Source organism: Carlito syrichta, unplaced genomic scaffold (assembly GCF_000164805.1).
Source record: "Carlito syrichta isolate Samal-C Ts95f unplaced genomic scaffold, Tarsius_syrichta-2.0.1 Scaffold251683, whole genome shotgun sequence".
Lineage (NCBI taxonomy): Eukaryota > Metazoa > Chordata > Mammalia > Primates > Tarsiidae > Carlito > Carlito syrichta.
In genome coordinates, this window is record NW_007195779.1 from 182,424 (window position 1) to 203,178 (window position 20,755).

At 47.3% G+C, this 20,755-nt stretch overlaps 1 protein-coding gene across 1 annotated transcript in view; it reads right to left on the minus strand.

Moving 5' to 3' along the window:
* The window catches only part of MYOM2 (myomesin 2), a 93,253-nt gene extending 72,702 nt beyond the window's left edge, over nt 1–20,551 (minus strand). Inside the window, exons 1-7 of the mRNA XM_008052004.1 lie at nt 20,445–20,551; nt 19,162–19,317; nt 13,598–13,736; nt 12,303–12,460; nt 10,130–10,222; nt 1,307–1,395; nt 1,180–1,230 (exon numbers count right to left, since the gene is read on the minus strand). Coding sequence (XP_008050195.1) covers nt 1,180–1,230; nt 1,307–1,395; nt 10,130–10,222; nt 12,303–12,460; nt 13,598–13,736; nt 19,162–19,317; nt 20,445–20,551 — 793 coding nt within the window. The remainder of the gene's footprint in view (nt 1–1,179; nt 1,231–1,306; nt 1,396–10,129; nt 10,223–12,302; nt 12,461–13,597; nt 13,737–19,161; nt 19,318–20,444) is intronic.
* Between the last annotated feature and the right edge of the window lie 204 nt (nt 20,552–20,755).

A 20,755-nucleotide genomic window follows, 5' to 3' on the forward strand; every position in this document is an offset into this window, starting at 1 on the left:
TAAGGCGGAAGGATCGCCGGAACCCAGCAGGTCGAGGCTGTGGTGGCCAGGAGCAGCCACTGCAATCCAGTCTGGGTGACAGAGTGAGACTCCAACTCAAAAAAAAAAAAATTGAATTTGTTTATTTTTCCAAGTCAAAAATATAAAGTCAACAAGGCGCGGTGGCTCATGCTTATAAACCTAGCACTTTGTGAGGCCAAAGTGAGAGGACTGCCTGGGCCCAAGGGTTTGAGACCAGCTGGGCAACTTGGTGAGACCCTCCTTTCTATAATAAATCAAAAAATTAGTCGGGCATGGTAGCACACACCTGTAGTTCCAGCTACCTGGAAGGCTGAGGCAGAAGGATCACCTGAGTCTAGCAGGTCAAGGCTGCGGTGGCTGTGAGTGTGCCACTGCACTCCCACTTGGGCAACAGAGTGAGACTCCAACTCAAAAAAGGAAAAAAAATGTAAAGTCTCTCCATGTGACAATTTCACCAGTGTCTACGAATACCACCCAGCAGTAGAATTACATAGAAACAAATTGTCAGCAAACTGACAGCTGGCCAGGGAAAACTTGGAAGAGCCTTTTAGAATGTCATTTTTAAGAAAAAGATTTGACCCTTAGAAGACAATTTTTTAAGATATATGCTGTATGGAGAGGTGCAGTGTACACAAGCTGCAAACAAGTAGGCCCTCTATTCATTGATTTCTTTCCCCCAAATAATGGATTTTAAATCTATATGTACCTATTTGCTGGGGTTTTTTCCTAAATTTCAACTGAGCTGCTGTTTTATTCCATGCAATATTGTATACTCAACTGTGTATAGATGAAGCTGGTGATAGCGTCCCCTACATAAATAAGTAATTGCAGTGTTTTGCGTGCAAAATTTAAGTTATGCTGATTCTATTTTGTAAATGGAGAAACAATCCTATCTTTCTAAGCAGTAATGGAAGAAGACTAGTGCTTTGTGCATTTTGTTCTATGTGAGTTTGTTTTTCCACAATGTCATACTTTTGACACAACTGAATTTCTCATAAGTATCCTAGTTCTAAACTTCCAAATGCTAAATAATACTATGTGTAAGCTGTGTGTTGCAAGGACAAATGGAATAATCTTGAATTGTGCTACAAAAATAAAAGATATATGCCATGTCACTAAACATTCTTCTGCACAAAAAGAAAGTGAAAACCTACTTACATCCAATCGGTAGTCCCACTGAGCGGAAGGGCTCATCGTCTCCCCGGAACCCTGCAAGACACAGAGATCAGTGGCAAAGAAGGGGAAGAGCTCCCAGGGCGTCCCCAGGCAAGGCCCCAGCACTCACTTCTCACCACCACTGCTGCGTTGGTCGACACCTGGCCGTGGGCATTGGTCGCCACCGCGGAGTATGTTGCCGTGTCATCAAAATCTGCCCTTTGAGAGAAGAAGCAAGACACAGTCTACGGACCGCTCTGTGAACATCAGCAGCCTGAATCGGACAAAAACTTTCCTCGAAAGCAAATCATGTGACATGGGCCATTGGTCTATGAGTGATTTGTAAGACAATGCCAGTTCTATCCTTGGAGCACGCCGGCTCCTGGGATTAATTATAGACATGGGCAGAGGTCTGATCCCAGACCATGACTTGGCTCTGGCTTTGAGAATGAAAAGGTACAGGTATATCCAAAAATCCTGCATTTCGTTCTCAAGAAGTCCCTGTCCCACCCAGTCCTATTTTTCTACTGCTGTAGAATTCGTGGTCTCATCATGTCCACGGTCAGGCTTTCATGACTTCAGCCACTCCAGAATCACTCCTGATGGGACAAGAAAAGGGCCTGCCTGGGAAAGTCCTGAGTCTCCTCAACGTAGGAGCAAAGAAGTCATCCCAGAAGGCCAGAGCCCTCGGTCACAGAGGCCCTAGCCCACCTGCTGGGAGCCAGCCCTGTGCCAGTTCTGAGGTGGCCCTGGAGCTTGCACCTTGTCCAGTTCTCCCTAGTGGTCCTGACACTCACTAATACTGAGCCTGGGATGCTCTCCCTCCTTAGCGACCCTGGACAATAACCTCAGGACCCATCAAAGTCCCGAACGGAAGTCACCACTGTGTCGGGCATGAACAAGGAGTCCAAGGTATGAGCAGAGACCCATTCACTTCCTAAGTGAGAAACGCCCATTAGAAGAGCAAATTCTACAACCCGCCTCACTCCACCAGAATGCCTGGGCTAATGAGAGATGACATCTGGGATCCCAAAGTCACTTCAGCTCCCAAATAGGACCATCTGCTCAAGAATATATTGACATGTTGGATTCAGCGCTGCCTGAGGCATGGCTGCGTGCTCATCCCTGGAAAAACTATGACTGGGAATGGCTCTCCGGACCCTGAGTCTGTGGGCAGCTCTTCTACCTCCCCACATCCTGCAGAAATCAAAGTTCATGTTCCTGGCTATGAACTGTCTTCCCACCAGCTTCCGCAGGAAGCTGAAACGAAGAATGTTGAGAGGAAGAACTGATGCCTGCAAAACTTGTACCAAACGCTAGGCACTCTGATGGCCACCTCACATTGGCTACTTCTATCATTTGTTCCAGTAACCTGGGAAATAGGGCCATCCCAAGAACATGGTGAGCACATTAACATCTGAAGAATTTGGATAAACCCGGTCCGTATGACTCCAAAATTTGCCTTTCTTATGCTAGTTTCTCACCAAGAAGTGGACATCATGAGCAAAATCTTAATGTGGGAAAAGAAATGACACACACACACAAAAATCCCATTTTCAAGAAAAGGAAAAGTTACTCAAGTCTTACTTTGGCATATCTATTTTTTTTGAGTCGGAGTCTCACTCTATCACCCAGGCTGGAGTGCAGTGACACAATCACGAAGGCTTACCCTTAAATGCATCAAGACACCAATGCCCCCAGACAAAATCCCAGTCTTGGGAAGTCAATTGTCATTTTATTTTCTCTATTCCACTAGGAGGTGGAAATACTTTCATTGACTGAAAAATTAGATTCCTCCAATAAAAGGGAAAGTTTCAGAGACCTGTGCTATCTACCAAGAATGCCTTTCCCTCGTCTGGATGCCATCTGGCCTCCTTAACCACTGTGGCTCCAGGGAGAGATCACACAAAAAGAGCCCAGGCCCTGTAGATTTACAAATGAAGAGCATTATCTTCTAGTTCACCTTGGAGGAATACAAGCTGAACACAAAGTTCATCAACAAACCCACAATTCTAGCCTGAACTCATTAGCAGCTACTCTGCTTTGCACATTCTGGATTCATTGAAAGTACAGCCGTATCCCCAGAGGCAAAGTAACAGGATCTGTAAAACACATAGAAGTCCCATAATGGAGCTGCTTTCTCCATTGCTACGCACTAACAATCTAGCCAATCCACCCACATAGCACGCACGCGCGCGCGCACGCACACAAACACACACACACACACACACACACAAATGCCCACAGGGAACACGGGTGACAGTAGCATCTCTCAGAGCACGCCTGAGGTCTGGGGGTCTAGGGTGGAAGGAAAAATTACTTCTCTGCAGTTCCCCAGGCATTGCTTGATTTTTTTTCTTTGAGTTGTGTTACTTCTCAGAAACAATGAAGTCATTATATTTTCATAAACGCATTCTCCAAACCCGAAGATTTTTTTCTGGAATTAGCCTTAACCCTTCTCCTGCAACAATCCCGCCCCTGCCAACAGTAACACAGTAGATTAGAGAACTGACAGCCAACCTCCCACGGACACAGCTGGAAGTACCAGAACGCCAGAGTGTGCTGAGAATAAGCAAAGCCCTCCGTCAAACTTGCTGGAAGGAAATCTGCCCTAGGTCTGTACTGGGAATATGCGAGGGTCTCAGTCTGAGACTGGGAAGCAAGGAGCTGTGAGCCAAAAGACACCTGTCTAGGGCAGGGCTCCCAGGGCGATTCCAGTGCAGGATCTGCAGGAAGTGACAGGCTGGACTAGGGCACAGCCTGTCCCCTCAGCCCAGCTGGCCACCATCATTACTAACTCCTGAGTGAGGAGGAATTAAAACCTAACCCCTCCTGAGCCCTCCAAGGAGCGTGTACATAGACCGCACATGAGGCATCCAGGTAGTTCCCGTAAACCTTGCCATCTTCCTGAATGCCTCCGCTGAAAGCCCTTCTGGATGTTCTTTAGTATCGATGGTTTTCCAACGAAATCTCCCAAATCGACTGCAAATTTTTCTTCAGTGTGTGTTACACTTTTAAGACTCTGTTGTAAGCATGGACTCAGACACATGATAGACGGGCTCAGCACCAAATCCCAGCAGCACGAGCCTCACGCGGCAGCTTGGTTTGCATGTGCCTGGGTGTCAGACACAGCTTTCCCCACACTCCTGTTTAACTGATTAATATTCTGAGATTTCAAGGAAAAAAATGTTTTCATTTGCAACTACTTTACGAATCAGAATTTTTTCCAGTACTGGGCAATAAAAATAAAATTCAGGGGAAAACAGCCGCTGAGACTATTATCTAATGGCAAACACCAGCCACAAGTTCTCATCTCAAATCTGTGCAGTTATGAGGTCAGCCTAAGAATTCTCATCTCGTGACTGTTTACTAGACACATCCTGTGTATTTTAAATTTCTAGAACACATGTATTTGAGTACCTACACTTTCCTAGGGTAACTTTGATGACAAAACAATGTATTTGAAAGCATTTTGTAATTTTATAACATAATATCACATCTTACCTATTGGCAATTAAAATGTATTAGCTGAATTCCTGGACCAGAAGCTCGAAGAGGGTTCCCTCTGCTCTCTCCTACACAAAGACCCTCTTCTTGCCCTTATTTGAGAACTGCAATTAATTACTGTTTCACCAGTCTTTAGTAGGAAATAGCTAGACAGACACAGGCAGGGAATAAAGCCGGAAATAGAGCAGGTGAAATGAGACTTAGTTGCACCTAGGAGGAAGAAAGGCAGGACGAATTCTGTGGGTGCAGGTGCTGGAGCCAGCAGCATCTCCACAGGACTCTGAACTTGTTCTCAATTGACTTAAGGCGTTCAGATCCCAGGCATTAGCACTGATTAGCTTGTCAAGCGACCAATTAGCACTTAGTGCTTCAAGGTAGCACCACTGGGGAGAAGGAACCCTGCCCCCGGGGGCACCAGCCTCCTGCAGTAATGCGCAAAATGCATGTGTTTGTATACATGTCCACAAGGGAAACCCACAGTTTCCAGTGGGGTCTGTAAAGAACCCATCACCCCTAAAATATTCAGGCCCGCAAGCTGATGGTAGCAGTGGCCCCAGTGGAAGGTGAGCCCAGCCAAGGAAGCATAGGATCACCCTGGGGCGGGCAGGGCTAAGTTAGAGCTATTTAGGTTCCTGTGATCTCATTCTTGTACTCGTTTTAGACGATGTAAAGCATATTAGAATGGAGGTCTGCGCACAGATTATAAATAAACATACAGACACATATTGGGAGGGAGGCGGGGGCACCAAGCATTTGTGCCAATCCACAGATCGGCTGCGGGAATGCAGGGCCTGGGCAGGGAGCAGAACAGGCACAGGGGAAACGTTCTCAGTTTAGTGTTCTGTCCACGTGTCACCTGCAGTGTGCATTTCCAGACCTGACAGGACTCTCCTCCTCTCCCCCTCCCCTTCCCAAGGCCGCACAAAACCACTCAGCTAACCCATGGAGTCTAATTCTAGCCTTGACTTCACGCTGTGAGAACTTGAAGAAAGTGATTAAGAGGCAAGGGTTTTGTTTTCTGTTTGGGCAGGTTCCCAGAATAGACTGAGAGAGTTTTCTTTGGTCTCAATTTATATCAACTTCCAAGGGGCACTCCTGCCTCCCAGGGTCTCGGTTCGAAATGTCCCCAAAACAGCTTCATGGGAGAAACTACTACTGTTTTACTTATCTCAAAAGTGGGCAGAAAAAAGGTTAAGTGACCCACAAATTTCTCATGGGTAGTCGGAGACCCCATAGCCCTAAATTGGTGATGACGTTGTATTTGTAGTGTAACTCAAATCAAAATTTAAATTTCAAATTCTAAAAATAAAGTACAAGAAAAGTTTAGCCCTAAAATTGCCCTGCAAGGAGTAGGGAGTAAGGGTATTACTAATAGAAAACCAGACGGGCAGTTCTAACACTTTTATAAACATGTGAGAACATAAGAGTTATTTGAAGAACTAGGGCTCCCATCAAGAGTCCCACGGGAAAATTTTATGAGCATATAAAAAGTGTCAACTACAAGTTCAAATTCAAAAAGTACCAAGGGGGAGGCTTCCTTTTCAGCACTTTAAGAATTCAGCCACAGTGGCCAAGGAATATTCATAGGAGAAAATGTCACTCATGTAACAGAAGGAAAAGTGCCTTCCTGGGCCAGCTGCGAGGAAGGGTGCCAGCACATTCCTCCACTTAAAATGGCCACAGATCGAATGACCTGCAGTTCAGCACTTTGGTACGAACAGCTGAGACGGGCTGTAATTTGTGGGGTTTTTTCCCACCGCTCTTTTCCTGGAGAATATCAACATTTCATCTGTTTACAAATTTCCCAGTGCCAATAAGAATACTGAGGGAAAGTTGGCCTTGAGAATTGCCTTCTCCCAAATTTCCCAAATATTTGCATATTTATACACAATCCAAGTATATCCATGGAGACCTGAATTCTGTGTCATAGAGTCGTAGTATTTAGGGCCTATGAACCAATTTTATTTCATGTATGAACTCACTCTGTTCCAAGCCCATGTCATTCCCAACAGGTTTAAATGTTGTCAACACCAGTGCAAATAGGACATTTTTCATACTAGAGAAAGGGAAATCATTTTTTTTCTTTTTACAACAGTTAGTAGAACACTCGGGAACAAACTAATCACCGACTCTAACTTACCCCTAACCAGCCATAGTACACCCCGGCTAGAAAACAGACAGCTCTGAAAATCTTAACACACCCCAAATCAAAGGCAGATCTTCTCTTTCTAGATATTACGGTATATGGCCTGTTACAATTTCCACAAACCTTGGAAATCCAAGGAGGTAAGTCACTGTTGGAAGGCATAGCGAGGGCCCATGGCATTTCGACCAGCACCCAGAGCAAGAGCCCCTCGGCCCATGTGACCTCAGCCCAGGTCACCCCTGCCAGCAGCCCACAGCTCTGGGACTACTCAGACCTGTTCTTTCTGGAACACCTAATCCAATCCAGCAGTAGATCCTGCCCACTCTGCCCTCAACATCTGCCTGAAGTCCTCCTTCTTCCACCTCCACTTCTGCTCCGAGCCCCACATCCTTCCTGAACCAAACAGAGCTCCCTAGACCCAGCCTTGGCCCCACAGACTACCTAAAAGCAGAGTGGATATCTGGACTTCCTGATCCTCAGCCCCCTGGGGTCTCCCCTTTCCCTCCAGCAAAGCCAGTGTCCTTGCCAAGGCCTGCAGGGCCTGCAAAATCTCAGAGCCCCTAGCCACACCTCTGACCACCTGTCCCCAACCAACCCTGCAGGGGAGGAAGTGGTGGCCAGCACTTCAGAGCCTCAAGGTCTCTTCATTGGAGGCCCCACCCACCACAGAGCTCTCGGCCCAACCCCTTCACACCCTCAAACCTTGCACAGGACACCTCCTCCATGAAGATTTGCCTGACACCCACCCCCTTCCCCATGCCCGGCACTGCCCGCTCTGATTTGCTGTATACTTCACTTGCCTCTGTGTATGTAGCTGGCCTTCCTGTGCTAGAAAGTAAGCCTGGAAGACTGGCATGCTGGTATGGTAGCTGACAAATCCCAAGCATTTAAAATGGTGCCCAGCTCAGAGCAGGTTCTCCACGCATAGAAGAATCCATGGGAAGGAGAGCTTTTCTAGAGAAACTTGCACTTACCTAGAAAAGCAAGGCATTGACACCCCACACATTTCATCCTAATTACACTTTCAACACCTGTTCAGATGCAGCAATGGTCCCAGCAAGAGAGAGCTCCAGGCTGTTGGGAGAAGTGAGGAGGGGTTTGTGGAGCTAGCTGACTGCCAGGCTGCAGGGCTCAGGGAGGTGACACCAATGGACGACACCAAGGAGTGGACGCCAGGCTTGGGCAACAGGGGATAGGCATCAGGAATAGCTGGCTCAAGCCTTGGCTTCAGCCAGAGTGGAAAAGAGGAGAAAGGAGAAAGCAGGTAGTGGGCAGGGGAAGAGTTGGTGAGGGTGAGGGGGTAAGAAAGGGGTGGAAGGAAAGAAACCAGACAAAACTCGACTTTCTCCTGGGCTGGAAGAGGGGAACGGATGAAGACGCCTCCTAACTGAGCTGAAGGCAAGCTCCTCCAGACCCTCCTCCCGACCAGCCCGTCCCCGGGCACTTGCCCAAGAGCAGGAATCCTACCACATCACCTTGGCTCAAACCCCTCCCTAGACATCCGACGGGGTTCTTCACCCCACCATTCCCAGGGATGTCTGATCACCCCAGCCCACCTTCTGTAAGAATCCTGTTGGGTCAACTTGGCCAGAATCCCCAGCAACCCTGATGCCTTCTCCTAGTAACCTCCACACGTGGACTCCCCCCGCCTCTGGGCTATGGAGCCCCCCGTCTTTGCTGCATTTGGAGCTGCACCCAGTCTTCCCCCACTGCAAGGCCCATTACAGTGCTCTTGAGTGAAGTCTTCCTTACAGTTATGTTTTTGTTTTATGTAGGAATCTTACTCTGTTGTCCAAGCTGGAGTTACAGTGGCACGCTCACAGCTACCGCAGCCTCGACTTGCTGGGCTCAGCCAAGCAATCCTTCCGCCTCAGCCTTCCAAGTAGCTGGAACCACCAGTGTGCACACCATGCCTGGCTAATTTTTTTATTATTATTTATCGTAGAGATGTCTCGCCAAGTTGCCCGGGCTGGTCTCAAGCCCCTGGACTCAGGCAGTCCTTTTACCTCGGCCTCCCAAAGTGCTGGAATGACAGGCATGAGCCATGGTGCCCAGCTTGGAGTCTTCCTTATAAATCTTTAACACATTTTAAGACAACTTTTAACCAGGATCCAATGTAGCTTTAAAAATAATAATAAAAGAAAAAATACTTTCACAATAAACATGCATCTGGAGAGAAGAAGATACAGGTATGATAAACGCTCACACTATGCCATCATGTGACTCCTCTAATATCCCTCTGGGAGTTAAGGGATGTGTTTGCCTCCAAGGAAACCACACCTAATTATGATGCGGGCACGGCTTGACAGTTGAGTTATAATAAATCAATACAACCATATGTTTGCATGACTCGCTTATTTTTTACATAATTCATACTAATATCACTCATCTTTACCTAGACAGGATTATGATATAACCTACTCTACACCCACAAGCACACACACTTCCCTTGCATATACAACATGCATCTTCTTCTTTGATTCTCACAACTGCTCTATTAGGCAACTGAAGAAGATGCCATTTGTACCATCTGTCTCTCAATAATTACTTTCAGACAAGCACATTACCATTTGGGAAGCATCAATGGCATATCAGAGCCATAAGCAAATAGTGAGCCAGGGATCCAAGCCCTGGCCTAGACTCCGGGACACACGTGGGCTTTTTACTCTATGACCCATTGGGCTAAATAATTAATGTTAGAACCATGAGAAGATGTCATGATACACAGCTGATGGAAAAAGGCAACTCACATTGTATGGATGATCCTTTTGTAAAAAATAAAAATCATGTATGCAGAGAAACAGAAAAAGAATGGCGGGATCTCGCTATTCTTAAAAAGACAAAGTATGTGTGTTGGGTGAAGAGGAAGAAATGCCAGACATATACCATAATCCTGACCCTGATGTTGGACACACATATAGCTTTCTGTTATTTGTCTGTACTCTGTACAATGCTTCAATTTGTCGAAAGAAGGTTCCATTCCTTCGAGGAATCTGGACTCTAGTATTGTCACTCATGCCCGGACTAGGGTGTCAGTGAAACCACGCTCCCCACAGCCACTTCACCAGGACGCTCCTACCTTCCATGAACCATTCATGGTCTTTGAATGTGCATTCCTCGGGCCAGACACCAAGCACAAGCCCAGGGAAGCTTCCAACACCCTTTCAGTGAGCCCATGGGTATAACCCTAAAGCCACCTGGAGTGCAAATAGACCTCCAGAATCCCATTACATCCACTCTCTTGGGTTCAAAATGCTGCTTCCTGGGCACTGGTGCCCAGAGACACCCCGCCCCACATACCTGTTGATTTCCAGTGTGTGCACTCCGTAGTTGCTCTCAATTCTGTACTTTCCTGGCTCCGCTGCCTGGCAGATCAGGCTATCATCTTTGTACCTACACAAAGAAATGGCGTTTTAGTTTAAAGGCAGGTTTCTGGATGCAGGGTTTTGCCCAGGCTCACACGGCCCCGGTGGTGTGTGCTGGCCTTTCTGCTTTCCTTCTGCCATGGGGGGGAGAGAGCAGTGCCCACACTCATTTTGGTTCTTAAGAAGAGTGTAGCACTCGCAGAATTTAGACTGTCTGGGCCTCCAGCCTGTGGCAGATGGCAGTCCAGAGTCCACTAGGCCTTTGCTAGAAACTAGGAGGTAGAATTCCATGAGAAAAAATGGTGTTGGGTCCCAGGACAGCCTTCACGGTCTCAGCACAGGGGAAGACGCGGGTTCTTTGTAGGATCTCCCAACTAGACCCTGGCCAGAGCCTCTGGCCCCACCTCTACCCAGGGGCCAGGACTCCATCCATCCAGCATTTGGGCTTCAAGAGTGGGCATGCCTCAGCCTCCCCAGCTGCCCCCAGATAGCAGCTAGCCCCTCTGCTCCTGGTCCGTGGCTGAGAGCCCCAGTCCGGGTACAAATGAACACACACATATATATATATATAATCCCAGCACAGATGTTGGAACCAAAGGGGTCTGTAGAACTTACAGATTCAATTCTGCCATTCCAATACAGTTCTATGACTGCAGCCCAGTAGTCCCCGAGCTTTGGATCTAAAGTTCCCACTGCGAGTTTTCCCATCGTTGGCAGCAGAACCTTAGCTCTGCGTAATCGGCTACTGGGCAGATGCAAACGCAACAGCCATGCTCACGTCAGGGAGCCGATTTTTAAATTAAAATCCTCTGAAGAATCAGTTGAATCAACATCACCAAAATAAAAATACCTGTGCATTATTTAGGAGGGGGAGCCCCCCCAAAATAAAATTTATTTATTAAAAAATTGTGTATCTGTTCTTACACGTTTAAATTTCGGTCACCTCCAAAGTACTCTCTGTTGGATGCAATATACCTATTGAGACACTTTTTCCACTGCTCAAAACCATTTTTGAACTCGTCAATTTTGATGCTTTTTAGTGCTTCTGCCAGTTTTTGTTTCATCTCTTTTATAATATACCAGGAAAACATTTCCCTTTGAGGACTTTTTTCATCCAGGGAAACTAAAAAAAAAGTTTCGCAGGTGAGATCTGGTGAATAGGGAGGGTAGAGCATGGGGATCATTGACCTTCCATATGACCCAGCAATCCCCCTTCGAGGAATATACCTGGAGGAACTTAAATCACTCTACAAAAAAGATACCTGCCCACGCATGTTTATTGCAGCACTATTTACAATAGCAAAAACATGGAACCAACCGTGCTGCCCATCGAAACTGGACTGGATTTTTTTAAAGTGGTACATATACATGATGGAATATTACGCAGCCATAAAGAAGAACAAAATTATGGACTTTGCAGCAACTTGGATGGATTTAGAGCCTATGATACTCAGTGATTTATCACAGAAACAAAGAACTGTGTACCACATGTTCTCACTCATAAGCAGACCCTGAACATTTACCATAATACTATAAAAAAAGAGATTGGCAGGAGCCAGAACCTGGTGGGGGGGGGGCATATAGCATTAATAAGCATACCTGATTTCAAGCCAGGCAAAATGCAGGCCAAAGGGAGGCCCAAACTTTACCTGTACAATGACCACTTGTATACGTAATCCCGAATTGTACCCCACATCTTTAAATTAAAATAATCTTTTTAAAAAATTGAACACTCAGTGCAGTGTGGGCAGGTGTATTGTCATTGTGGAAGAACCAGTCACCTGTTTGCCATAACTTGGGACATTTCTTCCACAAGTTGTGATGCAACCTTCTAAAAACTTCCAGATAAAAACTTTGGTTGAACACTTGATCCAGAGGAACAAATTTCAAGTGTACCACAAGGGGCCCACCCTCCAAAAGATAATTCCAGATTTTTTGGGTCACCCCCTCCTAAAAGGGACATTTCATGAGTTTTCATAAACATATCTCCTGCATAAGATTGTGAGCACAGTGGTCACAGAAGGGCTCAATGGCCGGCTCTTCCCTTGTGGGATCTGCTGAGAGGAAGCCTGCTGGCCCTGCCACCCCAGGAACCCCAGAGTCCTCACCACTGTACCACAGGTGTGGGGAAGCCTTGCACTGTGAAGCACAGTCGCACCGACATCTTTTCCCAGACGGTGTGGGACCGCAGGCGCACTAGGATTTCAGGGGCCCTGCTGATCCGCTCTTCAAATGCATGCCTCTCCCAGGCCAGCTTGCTCTCCACCTGCCAGGATGCAAGGATGGTCAGGTGTGGCCCAACAGGGGGCTCCCAGGCCCTGCCCCCAGGCCAAGCAGGCACCATGCAGACATGCTACCATCTAGCTCATGCTACCAACGGACCCACACTGCCATCTGGCCATGCTACCATATAGCCACACTACCATCTGGACCATGCTACCATCTAGTCTATGGCTATCATCTGGCCCTCACTACCATCTAACCCATCCTACCACCTACCCCACACTACCATCTAGTCCATGCTACCATCTAGTTCACAGTTACCATCTAGCCCACCCTATCATCTAGCCCATGCTGCCATCTGGTCCACGGCTACTATCTGGTGTTTGCTACCATCTAGCTCTCACTACTGTCTAGTCGACGCTACCATTAAACCAATGCTACCATAAATTGCTTGCTACCATCTGGTCCTAGTGACCTTCTGGTTCACACTACCATCTGGCCCAAGCTACCACCTGGCTCATGCTACCATTCAGTCCACACTACCATCTAGTCCACACTACCATCTGGCCCACACTATCATCTAGCCCAAGCTACCACCTGGCCCATGCTAACATCTGGCCTATGGTACCATCCCACCCAAGCTACCACATGGTCCATGCTACCATCTGGTTCATGATACCATCTAGTCCGCACTACCATCTGGTCCATGCTGCCATCTGGCCCAAGCTACCACCTGGCACATGCACCATCTAGCCCACTCTACCATCTAGCCCTCACTACCATCTAATCCACACTACCATTAACCCAATGCTACCATCTAGCCCTCACTACCAGCTAGTCCATGCTACCATTAAACCAACACTACCATCTAGCTCATACTACCACCTAGTCAATGCTACCCTCAAGCCCTCCCTATCATCTAGTTCACACTACCATCAAGTCCATAGCTCCCATATAGTCCACGCTACCATCTGGCTCTCACTACCATCTGGCTCTTTCTACCATCTGGGCCATGCTACCATCTGCCCCTCACCACCATCTTACCCATGTTACCATCTGGCCTATGCTACCATCTAGTCCACGCTACCATCTGGCCCATGCTATCATCTAGTTCATGCTACCATCTGGCCCATACTACCATCTAGCCCACGCATCTCAAAGAGACCCCAGCCCCTCCTACCATCTGCTGAATGTCGTATTTGTCCAGCTTTTCACGGGCCTGGGACCGCGCCAGGTGCAGGTTCTCCTCCATGTGTGCCAGCTCACTGAGGAAGCGCTCCCGCTTGGCCTCACCATAGGAAGCCACCAGGGACCGGTACCTACAGGAGCAAAGAAGCCACGTTATTCCCAGGATGCACTCAGGACACGTGGAAAAGACCACGTAGTCACTGAAGGCTTAAGGAGTAGACTGGTCCCTTTCTCAGGGTTTTCTTAAGAGGGTGAAGGAGACAGCAGAACAAGTTATTTCTGCTTTTTGATTGTTGTTGTTTTAAAATATTTTAACATTATTATTAGTTTATAATATTACTCCAATAGATTGTGTTAAAGACTGTGATCACTAACACAGAACACAATGGGGCTAACGGCAGGTTGCTTGCAGGACCGGCCATGGCTCACACAGTGCTGCCCTCAGCACAGGCGGCAGGGGCAGGGAGAAGACAGGTGACATCAGACCCTTAGAAGTGGTTTAATAAATGTTATCCAAAAGCAACATGGAAAATAAACCCTCCAGAGCAGCAGTCCCAACCTTTTTGGCATCAGGGACCAGTTTCACAGGAGACTATTTTTCCACAGACAAAGGAGGGAGGATACAAAGTCAAACTTCACTGCTAATGTTAATCTGTGTTTGCAGCCGCTCCCCAGTGCTAGCATCATTGCCTCAGCTCCACCTCAGATCATCAGGCATTAGAGTCTCATAAGGAGTGTGCAACCTAGATCCCTCACGTGCACAGTTCACAGTAGGGTGCACGCTCCTGTAAGAACCTAATGTCTCTGCTGATCTGACAGGAAGTGGAGCTCAGGCAGTAATGCCAGCGTTGAGGAGTAGTTGTAAATACAGATGAAACTTCCCCTTGCTTGCCGCTCGCCTCCTGCTGTAAGGCCCAGTTCCTAACAGGCCATGGACTGGTACTGATCTGCGGCTGGTGATGGGGAACCCCTGCTCCTGAGCACAGTCATCACAGGTAAACTGAATGAAATCCAGTTTACTCAACCAAAAATTTAGAGAGAAAGAAAATATTGAAACAACAAAAAGCAGTGTTTAACACTAGCAGTGAATAAATGTGCACAACAATTCAGTCTGTGTAATATGATGCATTTCTGCTTATTTTTATATCTTTCTGTCAAGAACGCATTCTGGTATGTACATACCGTACATGAAGAAGCTGTAAAGAAGGATGCATATGTGGTTTATAAGTAAAACAAGTATCAGAGAGACATGCTCCAACTTCTTTTCACCACTGAGCATGCACAATGAAGCCAGCTTAAAAGTATGCACGGTGCTTTTGGAGGCAGCTGGGCATGGCCACATGTGAGTGTCACTCTCGTCTGGCCCTGTCAAGCACTGGAAGGGATGTCTACATGTGGTGGACCTGGATAGACAAATACCAAAACACCACAGACACTGGACCACAGACACTGAGTCTCCTTAAAAATAAAGACATGTTTACTCACCTTCATGTACATAGTGATTCACATACAGTAGGTGATCAATAAAGACCATGCAACTGTGAGCAATCACTTAACCTTTTCAGATTTATAAAATAATGAGTTTGGCTGCCTTCAGGATTGGGTTAGGTGCCTTTAAAGTCAGCTCCAATATGATACAACAGTTTAAGAAAATAGTGAGTTCCTTGTCTGTAAGTTTTCTTCTGCAGGGCAGCACATAAAAACCGTTTGTTTTCCTGGGGAGGATGCATTTCTGAGTGAACTCAAGAATGAATTAAAGCCTTCTGAATAACAAATACAGATAAGAAGTCTGTACTTAAAAAATAAATAAAAAGGATTAAATAAAAGATTCAGCATCTTCAATCTGTAGGGACAGAAGAATGTCACCCCCATGCTTTATGACCTGCATGTCATCTCTGAGAACACCAAGATTACACCCTGTCCTGCTGGCCTGGAGCTACCTTCACGCTCTGAGATGCTCTTGAAACCTTAAGCAGCTATTCCCAGGCTCACCTCTGCTTCACCACTGCATTCTTGAGTTCCCATGAACACTAGGATGCATGCTGCTCTCTTATTTCTTGGGATTCTCTTCCACTAGTGAGAAAGCTCTCCCTCTCTTCCCTTCCTATCAAAATCATGCCCTTCTTTCAAAGTCCAGCCCAAAAGCCATCTCTCCATGAAGCTGCTTCTAACCCCCTTCCCTCCCCTTTGAACCCCAAACCTCCTCTCATGTCTCTCATGGCCTTTGTGATCATAATTTGCATTCGTATTTATCCCCTAAGAGATGGGGTCAGCCGCTTCTCATCTTTGTGTTCCCCAGATGTCAGTGCACAATTGCCTAATAAACATTCGTTTGTCTAGATTAGGACGGGAGGTGAGGAGAGGAATCAGGAGTGTACAGGACTGCCTGGGACGGAATAGAGTCGGAGACGAAAGACAGCCATGCAGAAAAGCGCTCTGTGGCATCAGTGGACATGGAATAGGTGGCTCAGTCAGGTCCGCCTTGTACTGTAAAGTCCAGATATCAGAGCTGCGCCATGGCCGTCTAAGGTTTCACTGCAGACCAGTGAGAAAGCCTGTCCTAGAACCAGGGAGAGGGACTCCCATCCGAGGCCCTTTTCACAACCCACATGGCCACCAATGGGTAAACAGTTCCCCAACATGAGCAAAACTAAGACGTAGTGCTAGGCATTTTGGAAGTTTGAGATCAGAATTCCGGAAAATTCTGCAGCCTTTTCATACAGCAATGTGGTGTGGGAGGAACTACAAAATCGAGACCATGAGGCAGATGTTGACTTACCCTCCTTCTCTCTTCTAAAGAACCCATGGAAGGCCTCACACCTCCCCATCCCACTCCCTCCTCAGATGTGAGGGACATCTCCTGCTCAAACTTTCTGCATGCCCTCTGCAGGGTGGATTTCTCCCAACTCCTGACTGCTGACCACTCCTTGTCCTGTTTTCAGTGCAAAGATCCCCCCCTAAGAGTCTCTCCACCGGGCACACCCCAAATCACAGCCCACAATTCTCTTCCATGACACCTTGTCCTTCTTCTGTAGGGTATGGGCCACTGCCATCAGCACATGTGCCTGTGTGCTGACCCACAAGAGCTCCGTACTGTAACTCTGGGTGCCCACCCCACGGGTGAGAAAAGACCCGCTTGATTTCCCTTCACACCCGGTGGAGTTCTAGAAACACGTATTCAGGAAACGTGTGAATGCCTCATGTCACCTGAGAAGTCTTGTGGGGAATAAGCCTTCTTATCTGCCACAAACCCCACTGAATTTCAGAGACAGAAAGACAAATCTCTGTCTATGCCACACATTGTTATGATAAGCTTAAAGGATCAGAAGACCTCTCTAGAAGCTGATTAAAATTTCTTTATATTTGAATTACCAGAGCCCCGCTCTATTCTGAAGTCAATAGCACCACCATCCTCTGACACTTTATGACTCACAGTAAATATTCGTTCTGGAATTTCTTCCCCCACCCAAACCCAGTCAGTACATTGAGGAAATATTTCTACCAGCCCGTGATCAGCTGACCTGACCCGAGCCCTCATGTGCAGAGTTAAGCCATTCATCATGCACCTATTTTAAATGATGAGCCCCAGGACAAACCACCTTCATTTCTGAAGGACTGAAGGACTGGAGGAAGGCATCTGGGGACATTTCTAATTGGCGTGTCTTCCAGAAGGACGTGTTGAGGTCCTTCTGTGCACTCGATGTCTCTGCAGTATTTGTTTAACACGAGATGTCAGCAGTACTTCAAATTGATGAGCCCACAATTCCATCTCTCACAAAGGACCAAATTGCCCAGAACATTAAATTAGTATCCGCCACAGGAGGAAAGGGATGCCCGAATGCTGGCCCGAACCCTTGAGCTAGCAGGAGCAGTGCATTGTGATGACAGGGGCTGGAGTTCATGGACACGTTCACACACCTCCGTGTGGCACTCATTCAACCCCCTGCATCCTCCAGCATGGCAGGAGCAGAACAGGCAGCCAATAAACTCAATTCACACAGGCCCGACTCCCAGAAATCCCCTGTGATAAGCATTTGTCTTAAAGGAGGAAGAACCAATTTCAAAAAGCTCTTTCCCACGGAAACTATGCCTATGGGCTGGGAGGATGAAACACATGATGCTGCTGAGATGTGCCCGACGCACATGCTCGTGCCCTGGGCCAGAGTGAGGCAGTCCTGCCTGGTCCCTTCCCCACCGCATGCAAAGGGCCTGGCATTTAACCTGAGCATTAGAAGTACAGTAGAGCTCAGACCATCATCAGCAACTCAAACTCCTTCTCCGAGTCAGATTTGCCATGGCAAGAGGGTAGCCCAGTGTGTCTTAGAAAATTCCCAACAGCCAGGACTGTCAAGAAGGTCACTGTATGAGTCACATCGATTCCCTCCTGACTTTGCACATTACCATTTTATCAGTGGGGAAATCGAGGGACAGAATGTTTACACAATATGTTCAAGGTCACACCAATGTATTATTGATAAGAGTAAAATAACATATCTCAACTCTTCTATCTCTAGCCCTCAAAACTCCTACCCTTAAACTTATAACCATAGAAGAACCCTTTTAAAGACAACATCAGGTGGTTTTCACATCTACATTCTGAAGAGATTCTTTTACGAAAAACGTCTCCACTCTACAATAAAATTCATTTACACAGCAAAATTTTCCTAAGGTATTTTTAAAAATAATTCCAATGTTGAGGAATAAAGGTTCATCTTTTGAGCTTTGCATTGTTTATATTAAATAGTTTATTACATAATAATGCAACTTTCAGAATGAAACTTGCTTACCCAAATCTTATTTTTCCTTCAGCTTTTAAGTGTCTGGAGACATAGAGAAAACTTCCGATAAGCAGTAGGAGATGCGGTGAAAACAAGGATGTATAAAATGAAGCATTTGTGAATAATTAACTGTTCATTTTATTCTTAAAAGATCAAAGTACTATCCCCACCTGTTTCTCCGTCATCTGGGAATAATTTTAAGACTGACACTTTCACTAATCCACCTCATTCCTATGACATTTTGCTCTCATGAGCTGACTCTGTTGAAATGTAAGGTATGGCAATTTATAGACTCGCTTCGCAACCCTGTAGTCTCCACGCAGACAACTGTTAAAACCCTGGCTGCCCTTTCAGAAGGTGACCTTGTTTGGATGCACAACCCTCCCCTGGTCTTGAAGCTAAAGGGGTTGTGAGTGGAAGTTCAAAATCAGTCTCAGACTGTCAGATATGACATTTCCAAGTGTGGTTCCCCTGCTCTGTGTGGGAAGGGGTGAGCTTGGTATGGACACCGCAGAGATCTGAGATCAACCACTAACTTGAGCATGACCCAGAATCCTCTGGACCACATATTCCTAGAATGATAGGGGGACACCAGCCCAGAGTTCTTGTAGAATTGCCTGAGATAATGGAGGTAAAGAATGAGCAGATGACTAGGGAATGGCAGATGTCACTCTCACTGCAAGCCAACTGCCCTTGGACCACCCCTCTCAGCCACCACACCCCTCACCCTCTCCCCGCCCACGGCCCCTCCCATGGCAGAGGGACACCACACACTTACCTTTTTTTGCTTTCATGCTCTTCCTCCTCCTCGGCGCTCACCCGTTTTGCACAGAGCCTGCAGGTGGTTCCCCTTGAGGACGTGTGGCTGGATGCTCTCTGCGAAGACAACTGCTGCGTGAGCGACTTCTGGGTCAAGGACTGGGCCGAAGCTCGCCTGCATGGACATTGGAGCAGTTAGAAGGTGCACACACTGGGAAATGACGATGTGTCTCCTGACACACGTCACTTCTTTCTATACACCCAACCCATCCCTGCAATCCACACATACACACAGAGCACATGCACACATGAAGGTACATTTGCACACACACAAACCCAACCCCATGTCTCTGTGGGTCCACATCCACCTCTCAAATATGCACCATCCCTGGAAAGCCTTGTCACTGGCTTCACTGTGGCCGGTGCCCCTCCCTTCAATGCCAGCCAGCACCATGCACAGTCATTTGGCTCCAAGCCGTGATTATATATCTTAAACTTGAGCTCCCGAGGCTGCTGGGAGGGCTGTGCATGTTTGGTTTTGTTGGTTACAAGGGATGGCAACTGAATAAAAGTACCCCAAGCGTTTCTAAATATAGGGTGCTGGTGACAGGAAGCAGGCCCCTGGGTTGGGGCGCCTGCCCATGGTCCCTCTACTCCCCACGGCAGCCTTCCCATCTGTGCACTAAAACCCAGATCCGCAGTGGCACAAACCATGTCTGCAGGCATGTGTGCAGGTCTTGGGGAGATGCCCTCCAGGAAACTGCAGCACACACAGCTGGACGCCAGACTCAGAGGCTGGGGATGCACCAACGCTTAGTGCATTGTTATCAACTAGGCGGAACCATCATGAGTGCTGGTCCTGTGCCGTCTTTACTCAAGAAAAGCCACCATTCATGTCTCTCCTGCCCACACCCTTTTCCCTTCATTTCCTTCTCCTTGCTCTCTGTTTTGGGTGGCTTTTACAGCCTGGACGATGTATGAGGAGCAGTGAAATCAGTGAACTCATACCAAGGAGGATTGGGCTCCCCATCTCAACCAGGCTCAGAGCCAGGCCCCAGGACTGGCCAGGACACCCTTTGAGTTCCCCTCCACCATCTCCCCCACCACCCACCAGAGGGGCTGGTCACCATGTGCTGCTCTGCCATGGGACATGGGCATCAGGGGATACCCCATCACTCTCCTCAGACTCCTTCCGAAATATTTCCTCTCCAGGCTCAAGGGACTGGACAGAGAGCTTCCTGCCTTAAATGTCAGACCCCATGATCAAGACTGTATGAGTGTGATCAGCGAGTGTCCACTTACTTCTTCGAAGCATATTCATCCAGAAGGTACCTCGTTTGAATATTACGATAGGACTGGTCAAAGTGTCTGTGTCTTTTTTGGTAGAAGGGGACTGCCACAAGTGACATCCTGGCAAGCTCCTACAAAGAGAGTCACACACCGCACTGAGCTCCTTTCAAACATGGCAGCCTCTGCACTGTCTGCATGCACAGCCTGCAACACTTCAAAGGGAAAAACCGACTCTGACTAATAAAACTCACTTGGGGATGGGGTAGGGAGGTAAAAGAAAGATTACATAGGTGGAAATTATCTCAGACTAGGAGTCAGAAGGC